This window comes from Corythoichthys intestinalis, chromosome 21 (genome assembly GCF_030265065.1).
Source record: "Corythoichthys intestinalis isolate RoL2023-P3 chromosome 21, ASM3026506v1, whole genome shotgun sequence".
Taxonomy (NCBI): Eukaryota; Metazoa; Chordata; class Actinopteri; order Syngnathiformes; family Syngnathidae; genus Corythoichthys; species Corythoichthys intestinalis.
Window position 1 is genome coordinate 13,395,409 of NC_080415.1, and position 14,070 is coordinate 13,409,478.

General features: G+C 36.6%; 2 protein-coding genes across 7 annotated transcripts in view; both read left to right on the forward strand.

Annotated features, from left to right (window-relative positions):
- The first annotated feature begins 358 nt into the window (after window positions 1-358).
- rpl38 (ribosomal protein L38) lies at window positions 359-4,632 on the forward strand. The gene is made up of 5 exons (XM_057826321.1): window positions 359-430; window positions 633-659; window positions 2,047-2,107; window positions 4,155-4,277; window positions 4,563-4,632. Exons 2-5 carry the CDS (start codon window positions 657-659, stop codon window positions 4,586-4,588), a joined length of 213 nt encoding a protein of 70 aa, XP_057682304.1. The 5' UTR covers window positions 359-430; window positions 633-656; the 3' UTR covers window positions 4,589-4,632.
- Window positions 4,633-7,190: 2,558 nt separating this feature from the next.
- The window catches only part of ttyh2 (tweety family member 2), a 110,832-nt gene continuing 103,952 nt past the window's right edge, over window positions 7,191-14,070 (forward strand). For all 6 annotated transcript variants that reach the window (XM_057826001.1, XM_057826002.1, XM_057826003.1 and 3 more), the window contains exon 1: window positions 7,191-7,616. In XM_057826001.1, coding sequence (XP_057681984.1) covers window positions 7,488-7,616 — 129 coding nt within the window. In that variant the 5' untranslated portion in view covers window positions 7,191-7,487. The remainder of the gene's footprint in view (window positions 7,617-14,070) is intronic.

The window sequence follows — 14,070 nt, forward strand, 5'->3', positions numbered from 1 at the left end:
GAAGCGCTGGCAGATAATTTCACTCATTTCTAGTAGATTTACGACAAAAACAAGGGAATTGAACTAGTTTTAAGGAGGGGGTGTTCTTGCAAAGTATAGGATGCACTGCAGGGGAAATAAACATTTAATCATGAAGACTCATTATGTACTTGTAGCCAACTTAGTCAGTTTGATAATAGGCTAATACATACAGCATGTGTTGACCACATTATAGGGCTTTTAATATTTTGCGGTTCCAGACACTTTTTTGGGGGGCAAATATGGCTTTTTCAACATTTTGAGTTGGCGACCCCTGGGATAGGCCAAACGTCATGTGGAATTTGTGATATATTTCTTAATATTGGCCCTCCGCCATTGCCGTAGCGCCGCATATATAAACGTACTTTACCGGAAGTCCCACCCCTTTTACGTCCCTTCTTTGCTAGTCAGGGTGAGCATCGAATTTTTCCACGTTAACATTATTTTATAATCTTCATCCATCCACGTAACACAAATATACTACACTCGAAATTTCTCTGTCATGAATTAATGCCATTTCTCCACTATATTTCACGCATTCATTTTTCACATTAAGCGTCTATGTTCTGTGTAGTAGGCAATTGTCTGACACGGTTTCATTTCTGCTCTTTCAGCGTTCAGCCCGCTGACACGGCGACATGGTAAGCAACCTAAAACTTAACAAGGCTTTTCAAAACTCATTTACGTGTCTGATAAAGGTGTGCAGAAATGAGGAAGTTTGGGGCGAGAACGAGCGTCGTCGTGCTGAATCTGTGAGCCGAAGCTAACTTGAGCTAACGTTGTTATTACAGTAGCATGGCGTCCTGCTTGCTGGTAGTTGACGCCGTGCTAACGTGACTAGATAGGTATGAGAGAACTTATATCTAGCGAACCTTCGGCATTCGTGGTATTTGAGGACAGAGAACCGCCACGAATGGTGGAAGTTCGCTAATGGAATGTAATACTGATAAGGCGGAAAACACAAGATTGAAGAAGCAGTTTCTGTTCTTGCACTCCTCTTAAAAAGAAACTGCTGTATTTTAAGCCAAAACAACTTGTTTGATAGAACAATGTTTATATGCTGCCATAGCAGATTCATGGCGCAGTAAGCCCCCGAACTATTTTTAATATGTCCGTTTTACACTGTAAACCCCCGTTTACAGGCGTCGCGTAACCGCTTTTGTTTTAACCCAGCTATAAAACGAAGGTAATTATATTTTTCAAAATGTCTCATTTTTAGCTTAGAATCATTAATTGATGTCTAGTATTTCGCTTTAAAAAAAAAAAAAATACAAAAATTATTTTTTTGTTACTGTCACATTTTCTCCCATATGTTAGATGATAAAGGGTCGATCCAAACAAAGAAAAATTGGGGGGGGGGGGGGAGTTTAACAGGGTAAATATGAAAAAGAACATCTCGACCACTCCTATATGTCTGCGATTTCTGCATCGCTTCCCTTGTTATATTACCATGTTTTACCCATAAAATCCCCCCAAAATCCGGCTGTGGCCATTCACAGCTTTTTCTTGACATGGAATTTTTGGATCGAAACAAGGTAAGTACGCGATAATGTCTCGTTAAAGTCGTGGCGCCTTTAATTCAGCTCTTTCATGCTCTCACCTCCAGATAGGGTTAGGCTGTTTAATTTTTTTTTTTTTTTTAAATGCCCATCTGTTCAAAATGTTTCTTCCCCCAGAAAATTGAGATATTACGCTTTCCAATGATGTATCACACATGCGTATCGAACAATTTTGTAAGTTGGCCAAATTGGGGGTCTCAGAGTGGAACTTCAAGTCACCTGTTTTCCGCCATAAATAAAAGTGACTTCAGTGATCATTCGCTTACATTGAGCTGCAAGGCGTCCAAACATCTCAGGCTGATGTGCCCGTGATGCATTTACACACTTGCCAGAATAAGGATGGACCAAGTGCTGACTTTCGGTTTGTCACAGAAAGCCCAGTTCCACCGGTCCACTAACAAGCGCGTTGTCGAGGTTTGTTGAAATTAAGCGCATTGGTTTTGTATTAAAGTGTTGTTGTTTTTTTCAGCCTCGCAAGATTGAAGAAATCAAAGATTTCCTGCTGACAGCCAGGAGGAAGGACGCCAAGTGTATGTATACATGTTAACATGTTGTAAAGTACTCACAAGTGACTTATTTTATTTTTCTAAATAAAAAGAAAGTACCCTTGTGTGATACTTTACATTGAAACCATGTTGTAACTAGGGGTAAGAACCATGATACATTTGCAATACTAGTCTCACGGTAACCATTATCACATGATATGGTGATACAACAATTATCAATGGTCAGGAACTCAATATACAATATTCTATGATACAACTATTAGATAATAATGAGCTTTATCTAATGTATAAATGTTATTTTTATTTTTTTGCACTTTTGCGAACATTCAAACCATTATCATCCTCACATACGGTCTATTGATATCTATTATTTCAGTGCAACATGTCTGTTAATACAGCAACACTATAATATTGCAGGTTTCTTGTAAACAAATGAGGGTGTTTTGTAGAGATGGGAATCTTGGGGCACCTAGCGATTTCCCCCCCCCGCTTATAATGTTTCACATATTAGTTCCAAAAATGTTCAAAAATCCTCTCAGGCTAAACCAAACTACTATTTCAGTATTAAGTTACCAGTTCAAAACGGTAAATAAAATACTCAAGTCCCCATTCTGTAACGGCAGCTTTAAACTACATTCAATTAATGTTGTGAATCAACTGTTGTTAAAATTGCTCCTGTTATTCCATAATTTCCCTTCTAGTTTCGACATGTGAAAGTTTTAAAACTGTTTAATCATTTAAAGATCGATTCAAGATTTTGCCGATTTAGAAGTATTTTAGATTAAAAGTTTATTAGGTTCGCTACAACAGAGCCTTCCAGAGAATTCTACTGCTTTGTGATGGTGGCTGTTTACTAACGCCGTCAAGTCTGTCATTTTGCATCTAGCTCTCTATACATGTTCAAACGCCGCCGTCTGTCATTTTGCAACTAGTTCTATGTACTAGTATATGTGATATCCACCGTAGCATTATGTGGTCGTATGTTTGTAGCAACTAGCAACTGTCATTGTTTGAAGTAGCTGTCGCCCGCAGTCAGGTATTATTGTTTTTTTATCTAGCGACATGAGTTGAACATATTTACTCTCGGTCCATTCCTCATAGCGTCCCGAAGACCTCGCTGACTGTTTTAGTTCCGCATTACCTGTAAAAATTAAATAATTGGAATTTGGATGTTCGTGAATCGTTCTCGAAACTTCCATGGCTGAATCGCGAATAATCTAAGAATAGGAAATTTCGCACGCCTCTAGTCTTTTGTAACATAGGCTTTTGTCACAGAAAATTTTGGTAGCAGTCTGTTAGTTCCTTTTATAAAATCAATTGCACCTATTTTAAAGATATATATTGATTCCTATCAAGCATATAGACTTCGTTTTTTATGCAATTTAGTTCTGCAACAATTAATCAATTAACTCTAGTAATTAGATTAGAAAAAATTATTCAAATTAAATTTTGCTGCTTCGAGTATTCATTTAATTAGTGGTGTTGCAATGTTTTGTTTTGAAAGTAAATATGACAAAACTCAGTTCACATGGTTGAATCCAGCTTGTCCCTGTTAAGACCAACATAAGCCAAGTTTTTTAAAAGCAATCGTAATTTAGTTTATAGGTATATTTTGCCTTTTTTTGTGTGAGTGTGTTTGAACCAGTTGTTAAGAGCATTGAGAAAAAGTATTTTATAGCACTTAAGATAACGGACTTTTGCTATGTAAGTTAGCCAATTGTTCTTTTGTTGTACTTAGATCCTCATTTATTTACTTTTTATACCGTTTGAGGCTCAGCTCAGGTATTTTATTTTTTTTTATGCTTATCCGATTACGCAATTATTCGCCTACTAAAATAATCCATAGCTGCAGCCCTAATACAAATGATCCCTTAATATCACCTTAACAATATATTGTCACACCTATTTGGAAAGTAAACAGCCCTTGAAACCTTACTTTGACCAACTATAATTCTGACACTTACTTTGAAAGTTCTCCCAAGCTAAAATCCAAACCTGCCCTAGCACCCTCATTTTCAACCTTTTTTCTTAAAAGTTCAAATTTTAAGATGAAACTTTTCTGTGTGTGTAGCCGTGAAGATCAAGAAGAACAAAGACAATGTGAAGTTCAAAGTGCGCTGCAGCAGATATCTGTACACACTGGTCATCACTGACAAGGAGAAGGCAGAGAAGCTCAAGCAGTCTCTTCCTCCCGGTGAGTGTAAATAAGCAGAAAACTACTTTGTACTTGCGACTCACCTTGTCCAAAGACTTCACGTCCCACTAAAAATTGGGGCCGTATTTTTGTCTGGTGAATACCTTTGAAAGGGTCCTTTTTAAAAGGGGAACTTGCTGCATTTTGTCTTTGTCACACTGACTTCACTAGTGTTGCATGAATGCATCAGTGTTGTTTTTCTCATTTATATTTTGTGGTAAACAATTCATCATATTAGTCAATCTTGGTCTCATTTGGATTTTTTTTTTTTTTTTGTCTCCACAGGTCTGGCTGTCAAGGAGCTGAAGTGAATTTGTGATGTATAGAAAATTGTAATAAAAATTGGAAAAGTCAAGTCCTTTTTGTGTTTTTTGCAATTTTGTCTTTGTATGATCGTTCGTTTTAGGGTAGTTCAATGTATTAATCCAAGAAAAGCTAATTTTGAAATCATTACGTCGAACAGCTAACTATCAGAGGTGTGTAGTAACGCGTTACATTTACTTGAATAACTTTTTGAGAAAAATTTACTGAGAGGAGATTACTAAGCCATACTTTTTACTTGTAGATTTTTGAAGAAACTACTCTTCTGCTCCTTTGGGGTACACTGGACGTTAGTGTTCCTTTGGGCTACACTAGTCGTATATTTTTCCTCCATTCTAATTATTACATTTTACTTTTTTTTTTATTTTTTTTTTATTTTTTTTTTTGCCAGAGACTGCAACAGTGGCTCAACCCGTTTCACCAATGAAACGTCACAATAATAATCACATGACTCCATTATACCAATCAGATTCAAGTTTGCCATTCTGTAATCACGCCCGCCTGTTCAATCCCATGGCGTCTTTAAAGCACCGTAAAAAATTGTAGAGCTCTGCTGTCAAAATGAATCGAAAGCTCTGATTTAAATCTTACCCAGTTTTTATTTGGCACCTTTTGACCACAGAAAACCGGAGATGATCCTTGTGTTTTCATTCTAGCGAGTGTTTTCTCGACTAGCGGGCTCTCATACTCTTTGGGCGAATAATGCTTAATTCTGTAGGTTTTTTTTACTCTCACCCAAATTCAATTTTTTTCTTGCATTGTACAGTATAACAGTTCATACAGAGGAAAAAATACTAAAGAAAAAATCAAACATCTTAAGCAGTTACACGCAATCTTACTGATTACTTGAGCATTCTTTTCACACTACTTTTTTTTTTTGCTTGAGTTCATTTTTTGGATGACTACTTTTGCTTGAGTAATATTTTAAAGTAACACTACTCTTACTTTAGTCATTTTTTTGGCTACACTACCCATCTGCTAATTATTACATAAAAAATACCGTAATTTTCACACTATAACCTGACTATAAGCCCCCACCCACAAAATTTGAAAACTGCATTTGTTCATGGATAAGCCGCAGCTGTCCTCACTGTATTATGGGATATTTACACCAAAAGATATCAACCGGTAACACTTTATATGGCGGGAGCATCATAAGACTGTCATAAGACCAAATGAACCACTGTGAAGCTTTGAACAAATTGGTTGCGAAGCCTCATTGCTTCCAGAAGCTTTATTTGGCCATCACTGTACCCTTGGGAGAGACGGTCAACATCTGCTGCCACCTGCTGTCAACACTTGTCCAGCATGCCTCCTTGCATGCATTGCAGAGCTACAGATGTAAATAACAATCAAAATTCATTTTCTGCGTTAATTATTTATTGTTATTTTTCCAGTTGTTTCATTAGTTGCTAGTTATTAATGTATTTGGTAACACCTTATTTGACAATGGCGCCATAAGACTAATGTCATAATTATGACACGACACTGCAATGAACATAAATGTATGCTTATGACAGATTTCATTTTGTGTCATCCGGCAAATATCTCCATTTTGAATGGATGTAAACGATCTGAGCTGGACATAAATGGAGCTAGTGACACATTTTGATGGATGACACTTAATGATATATCATAAGCATTCATTAATGCCCATGAGAATGTCATGTCATAATTAGGACGGTCTTATGGCAGTCTTATGACGCTGTTGTCAAATAGTGTTACCTAAAAATCCAAATAAATCAAATAATCCGCACTCTAGTATAAGCCGCAAGGTTCAAAATGAGGGGAAAAAGTAGCGGCTTATAGTCTGGAAATTATGGTACTATTTTTCCCTTGCCTGGCTCTGCCAGACTATTCTCCCTGTATTTTTCAAACACTGAGAGAAATAGTCTGGGAACCATCCCATTAACGGCCTTTCGAGCAGGTACAAAATCAATCGACAAATCAGATTTGTTTATTTGCGTGACGTGTTCTTCACGAGCAACGTCACTCTTGCGCGTCGAAAGTCGTCTCTTCAACAACACAGATGGTGAAAGGGAGAGCTGAGAATATGTTCCAAACCATGGTAAAATCCGTTTTAAATTACCAAAAACACATCGACACGAGTCATTGACAACAGTCTGTCTCGCGCTAGCCATGTCGAATAAACTCCGCTCTCTTCGTATGTTTACTTCCGCGCGCAAGTCCCTCGTCCTGCCCTCGCCATTTTACTAACGTCACGTCTGCCCGTCGCTGATTGGTCCACTCTGCTGTCTGTTTGCTGTGGCTTGCTCCGCCCTGGAAATTGTATCCGCATGAATGGTGGCCAGACTCAGTAGCTGGAACAGCGGTGAGTCTGGTGTACCAGGCAAATTTTTCCCTACCATCGCTTTGTGCGATAGGGTAACGTTTCCCCTGTTGGCCACTAGATAGCAGTAAAGTATCTCCTCCAAACGGCTTCTTCAATCGCTGCCAAATTGCTTATTTCCTCCAGTGACCAACAGATGGCAGCAAAGGGAACATTTAAATTACCCAAATGAACGCAAAACCACTCATTATGACCATCTCCTGTCCATCAAGCCCCCTTCGTAACATCACGTGTCTCGCGTCACCTCGTGTCTATGATGCGCGTTCCTGCTAATTTGTGGACGCGCGCCTTGGGTCCACACGGGATAAAGCAGCTCCTCCGTCCTCGTGATTACTCGTCATTCTTGAACAAGTGTTGGTTTCAACTGGATAAGAACATTCTGCTGTTTTGATCTCGCGTGGAGGAGTGCGGGTCTCCACCAACCTCACGTACTGAATATGTTGCCATCCTCGGCTTTGTCTCACACGAGACGAGACTGAGGACGCGTTGAACTTTTGTTTGCGCGCGGTTATTTTGGGTTAACATCCGTGCGGGCAGGGATGTCTTCTTCACGCGTGGATTACATCCCGCCGTGGTGGACTTTTTGGCTGCATAGTTTCCCGCGCTACAACCTGGAGCTGGAGCCCGTGGACAACGACTTCGAACCTTCCGATTGGGACTACCTGCAGGTGAGTACGGAGAAACCGCCGTTATAGCGACACTATATTCAGCAATGCCCCAATTTCCAATGTTTTGATTGCAATTTAATGCGGTCATTTTTCTCATTGTGTAATGTAAAGTGATTTCAAATTATTAATAAACCCTCAACACGTACAAGGTTTGAGAAATCATGTTATGAAACTTTAACTGGAACCCTACTTGGAAATGTTAACCTTATCTTTTATTTAAAATGCCAATATCAACATCTAAAATGTCACAGTTGTTTGAAATATAACCCAAATTAGTAAAACTAAACATTGTTAAAAAAAACTCTCAAAACTAATTCCAAACCACAATACCTGTTTGATAAACAACCCTAAGTTTAGAAACGTTAAGAGAGCAAAAACATGACATCACAATCATAAGCGGATTTTAAGGGGCGGCCAAGCCCCCTGGTGGCCGAAAAGTGTCATTGCATGTAGTTGACTTTCCTATATACAAGTACGGTATATAAAAGTTGTAAAGCAATAAAACTGCTACAAAAATGAATGAAATGAATAAAAAAAAAATATTTTTATAATGGGTCAAAATTATTTTTCGAACAGATCATGTGACTAGCACCTTAGACAGTCAATTGCTTTGCATATAATTTTCACCAAATAAAAAATATTAGGGGAGGGCAATTTTATTTTTCAAATGATTTTTTTTTTTCTTTGATTGAAAATGTGTTTTTTGATTGAAGCAACTTTTTGGGGGGATTGAATGAATGATTTAGACACAAATGTCCTACCCATAATATGGCCCAAACACAAAAAAAGGATTGCTTCAATCAAAGAAAACTTTTTAAATGAAAAATTAAGTGTTCAAATGGAAATTTTTCCATCTCAAATATTTTTTCGCATTCAAAAACTTTTTCTATGAAATTTTTCTTTTTTTGATTGAAGTGATTTTTCATTTTGGAAAAAAAAAAAAAAAATTTTTTAAGCAACTAATTTTTTGATTGAGTAATAAATACAAAAATGTCCTAGCCAAAATGTGGCCCAAACACAAATCAACATTACTTCAATGATTGAATTGATCATTAGTTTTTTGAGTTTCAAATTCATTTTTGCATTCAAACATTTTTTTTTATTGAAGCAACATTTTTTTGATTGAATAATAAAGACACAAATCTACCTCCATATGGCTCCGCCCAGGGGATACAATTTTTACTGGGGTAACTACATTGGCACGGCACCGGCGGGTGTACCATATTGAATGGAGGAAAAGTATTGCCTAAGCAGCCTGATATAGAATTCCCCCTCAAGAATGATGGGAAACAAAAAACATTCATTGTCAACTTATAAATATTCTTGTAAGTTAATTTTATTGCTGACACTGCGTTTCGGGGTCATCAACATGTTGTTCCCCCCCTGCCCCAAAAGTCGAACTCCGCCTATGATCACAATCATTAAGACCCTAAATATTTCAGACCTAACCCACGTTTAAACACAGCCTTTAAGGCACGACCATTACTTTAATTTTGGTTTGTGACCCTCATCCCAATTTGAAACACTAACAATTTCTTGACACCCTGCTTGTCAACTAAAAAAAAAAAACTTTTCAATTGAAAAAAAAAAAGTCAAATTTCCAAATGTTTCTTTTACTACATTTGTATGTCCAATTCACATAATTTACACATCAAGAAATTGTGGCATTTTCACAATCATACATCTGATGCTGCTATGTCATATGCTTGTTTACATGTATGATGCGTTCCTGACAAGCAATTTAGTGTACCTATACCTAATATTGTGTCCTAACTGGTATAATGCACAATGTAACATTTTGTATAATGGTTGAGGCGACTGGCCATATGACCCGTCTTTTCAGCGTCATTGTTTTTTGTTTTGCTTAATGAGCGCCAACAATTCAATTTAAGAGGGGTCAGATGAATGCGGGTAGGCCCATTGGTGGAAAAGTTGCAGTGTGAGCTGAATTTCTCTCAGGACGTTGTGTGTGTGAGTGTGTTCGGGGGTTTGCTGGACTGAAGACATTCTGTGTTTTGCATTTTTTCCATCGTAGTTCGGTTTGGACTTTCCAAACAATGTGTTTTATCAAGGTAGCCTAACATTGTCACTAATGAGAATGGCATGATTTGTGTTTCGATCATTAAAGTAGACATTAAAGTAGACATTGTGCCGACTACCGCGAGGTTTACCGCGGTATGAAAACGTCAAAGATTTAAAAAATTTCCGTCATAAGGTATTAGCTTTTTTTTATGTTCCAAAAATGCTTTGAGAAATCCACAATGCTACACAATGGCTGGAGGAGAACCCCTCAACTTTTGCCCCCATCGCAGAAAATGAAATTGCTAGTATGGGAATACTTTGGCTACAGAAAAGTTAGACGACCGCGGCTTCGGGGAGGAGGGCCAACTGGCATGTTTCAGGGTGGCTACCGAGGAGGCAATACCTCCAATATGATTTCGCATTTATACAAAATTAAAGGTGAATAAACACTGTCATGAACGTTTCCCACCAGCTACGAGAGATAACTCCTGCGTGTTTAGTGTGTCTAGCGGTTGTAAAACGTGTTTTTTTTTCTCTCTGGCAACTGTCTGTGTTGAAAAAGAGTGTGTGTATAATGCAAGGGCGAATGTTTGGTCTCAACATTGGTAGGGACCATATAAAAGGAACAATATACATTAATAAGACTAAACAAATTGGGTGAACGGGGGTCAGGGCTACATCTCTCACGGATATGAACCTAATTAATTAAAAGGCTAAATGATCAATGCAATAAATACTATATGCAATAAATCTATATTGACTCATACTAAATTTCATAGGTATTGGTTCAGGTGATACAGCATTCGATTCAAACCTTTGTTTTCTAAAACTATTTTTTTTTTTAAAAAAAGATTTTTGAAAGCTTCCAGAATAAATGTCTGTATTTTATTAGCTAATTTAAATTGCAATATTTGAACATAAGTTATCTTAACATACACAATAAATACAAATTTGTTCATAATCTCTACACTATCCAAGAATGTAAAAAAAAATCTTAAGACCACTCAACATTGTCTAAATAAAAATATTAAATGTAAATGCAAAAACTTATTAGTAAGGGAATAACAAAAGTACATAAAAAAGGAGCCTTCTTCCATGTAAAACATTACTGCTTTTGTCAACAAGCACAGCCAACTCCACAAAAAATGAAAGCTCCTTTGGGCTGCTTTAAGACCACATAAAGAAAATAAAAATTGGGGTGAAGGGAGTAAACTCACTACATTTCTCATAGTTTAATTAATGTTATAGTAGAAAACACATACAGGAAGACACTTCTCTCTAAGCATCTTCCTATTCGAGATTTGCATGTTAGCAAATTCACACAATTTAATGTTATTCTAACTCTGATGCAGGTTCAACTTTCAGTAAGGGGGAAACTGCAAATGAAAAGGGGTAAATGTAAGTCAGAACATAATGAAAACAATTCACTTAATAATGGTATAATAATGATCAATTCTATCCTTACAACATATATGGGGCAAAAAACACTCAGGTGACTTGAAGTTCTGCTCTGACACCCCCAATTTGGTCAAATTTCAAAATTGTCCGATATGCATGTGTGATGCATCATTGGAAAGCTTAAAATTTCAATTTTCTGGGAGAAGAAAAAATTTGAACAGGAGGGAATTTAAAAAAAAAAAAAAAAAATTTTTTTTAACAGCAAAACCCTATCTGGAGGTGAGAGCACGCAAGAGCAGAATTACAGATGCCATGACTTTAACGAGATATCATCGCGTACTTACCTTGTTTCGATCCAAAAACTCCATGTAGCATGAGTGTCAAGACACAGTTGTGAATGGCCACAGCTGGACTTTGGGGGGATTTTATGGGTGACGCATGGTAATATAACAAGGGTCGCGCTGCAGAAATCGCTGACATCAAGGAGTGGTCAAGATTTTTTCTTTAATATATTTATCCTTATAAAAATTGTTTTTTTTTTTCCAAATTTTCTTTGTTTGGATCGATTATTTATCATCTAACATATCGGAGAAAATGTGACAGTAACAAAAAAAATACAATTAAGCGATAGTTATGAGTTAGATATCCGTAACTTTTTTACAGACGCCATTTTTTTCATTGTGACGTAATTTGTTTAAAAGTTTAAAATATGTGAGTGAATAATTTTTTAAAGACGTTTTTTTTTTTTCAAACCAAATCTTAGACATCAATTAATGATTCTAAGCTAAAAATGACAAACATTTTGAATAATAAATATTAGGGTTGTTCCAATCGTTTTTTTGCTCCCGATCCGATCCCGATCGTTTTAGTTTGAGTATCTGCCGATCCCGATATTTCCCGATCCGATTGCTTTTTTTTTTGCTCCCGATTCAATTCCAATCATTCCCGATAATTTTTCCCGATCATATACATTTTGGCAATGCATTAAGAAAAAAATGAATAAAACGCGGACGAATATATACATTCAACATACAGTACATAAGTACTGTATGTTGAATGTATATGGCATTTACATTATTTACATTCTTTCTGTGAGAGGGATCCACGGAAAGACTTGTGACTTTGTATATTGTGACTAAATATTGCCATCTAGTGTATTTGTTGAGCTTTCAGTAAATGATACTGTGGCCATCCCAAATGCATGATGGGAAGTGGAACCATGACTGTGCGTCGTGCTACCAATTGATATATCTTCTCTGTGTTGGGAAATAACATAAGGTGTGAAGACAATGATCAATTGCCACCTTGTTTCCCCACATTGCTTCCCATGATATTTCTAATCATAGGGAGAGGGATTGCAAGGCTTTAGCCAATTAAAAAAAGGTTCCAAAGGCTGCCAAAATTCACTCTACTCATTTTGCGCTGCCTTTTATCTCTCTACATAGGTAAAACGGCGTCATTACAGATTGAGAGCGACAATGAGTGAGGGTCGTGCAGCGCATGCATTAATTGCGTTAAATATTTTAACGTGACACATTTTTGAAAAAATTAATTGCCGCCGATATCGGGATAAATTTGATAACCCTACCTTAAGCCTAAGACTCTGGATGAGTGTAACATATTATGTCTGTAACGTTAAATACAATTAGAAAACGATTTAATTTAAATATATATATATATATATATATATATATATATATATATATAAATATATATATATTAAAAAAAAGGCATGGCCGATATTTTTTTTGCCGATTCCGATACCTTGAAAATGACGTGATTGGATGCCGATCGATCGGGACATCTCTAATAAATATAATTAATTACCTTCGTTTTATGGCTGGGTTGAAACAAAAGCGGTTGTGCGACAACTGTAAAAGGGGGTTTTCAGGGTAAAACGGACAAATTAAAAATAGCTTGGGGGCTTAATGTGCCATGAATCTGCTATGGCAGCATATAGACATATTGCTCTATCAAACACAACAGTTTTTTTGGCTTAGAATACAACAGTTTCTTTTAAAGAGGAGTGCAAGAGCAGAAACTGCTTTTTCAGTCTTGTCTGTGTTTTCCGCCATGGGTAATTTAGATTGTCTTTCCATAATTGAAGTCATTATGTATTGATTAGGGTTGCTTTAAAATTGGTGGGGACAATTTGAGCATCCTGAAAAGTTGTTAGTGTTATGTTCCTACCATTCCTATGCAAAGCTACGCCCTTGGTATGAAGTAAGCATGTTACGAGTCATACACACGTGCTTTTTATGGAAATTAATTCAATTATTTTTGTTCTGATGGTAATAATGTTGAGTTGTGACTGTGGGTTTAGGCTCACCTAAAGGACTGCATTTTTTTGTATTTAGAATATATATATATATTTTTTTAAATATTTGTTTTAACATAACATTATAGTTATGTTTCAATTTGCTAATGTTTTAAAAAATACAAATCTTGTTCAGTGGATTTTTTTTTTTTTTTTTTACCTCAAAGTAACACATTATATAGCTTTAATTGCAATACCGTAAAACCATGATATTTTGGCTTAAGGTTATACCATAGAGCCAGAATATCATACCGGCATATGCCTACATTACAGCTGATGAATGTATACATTTTTTTCGGTGTGTGTGCAAAACATTAATTGTTTTCAGCCCAAGTGAAAATGTCAATCCGGTAAAATGCCAAAGTTGGTTCTTTATTTGTTTTGATGGTCGGCAACAGTGTAAAGTTACCATTTATTGCTCCACTTTGCAATTAGAGGCAATTCTCTGTGTCTGAGAAAATGTATGAAAGTCATTTTGAATGGATCGCAACACAAACAAAGGCTTGGATAATTAACTTTGTTTATTTACTTGGAATTTGCTTGGAGCAGCCTCAGAAACTGCTGCACCCTTCGCTGTAAAACAATGTCAAAGAGATGAAAACACATCTTTAGCAGTGAATAAGTTAATTAGTGCTGCATCGATTAATCGATTCAGTAATTCGATAAGAAAAAAAGCTTTGAATGACATTTTGCTGCTTCGAGGATTCGTTTAATTAG

Excerpts from the sequence above, each read along its gene's own strand:
- rpl38 (XM_057826321.1), top strand. Across the intron at positions 2,108-4,154 it reads CAGGAGGAAGGACGCCAAGT|CCGTGAAGATCAAGAAGAAC; the intron begins GTATGTATACAT and ends CTGTGTGTGTAG. Across the intron at positions 4,278-4,562 it reads CAAGCAGTCTCTTCCTCCCG|GTCTGGCTGTCAAGGAGCTG; the intron begins GTGAGTGTAAAT and ends TTGTCTCCACAG.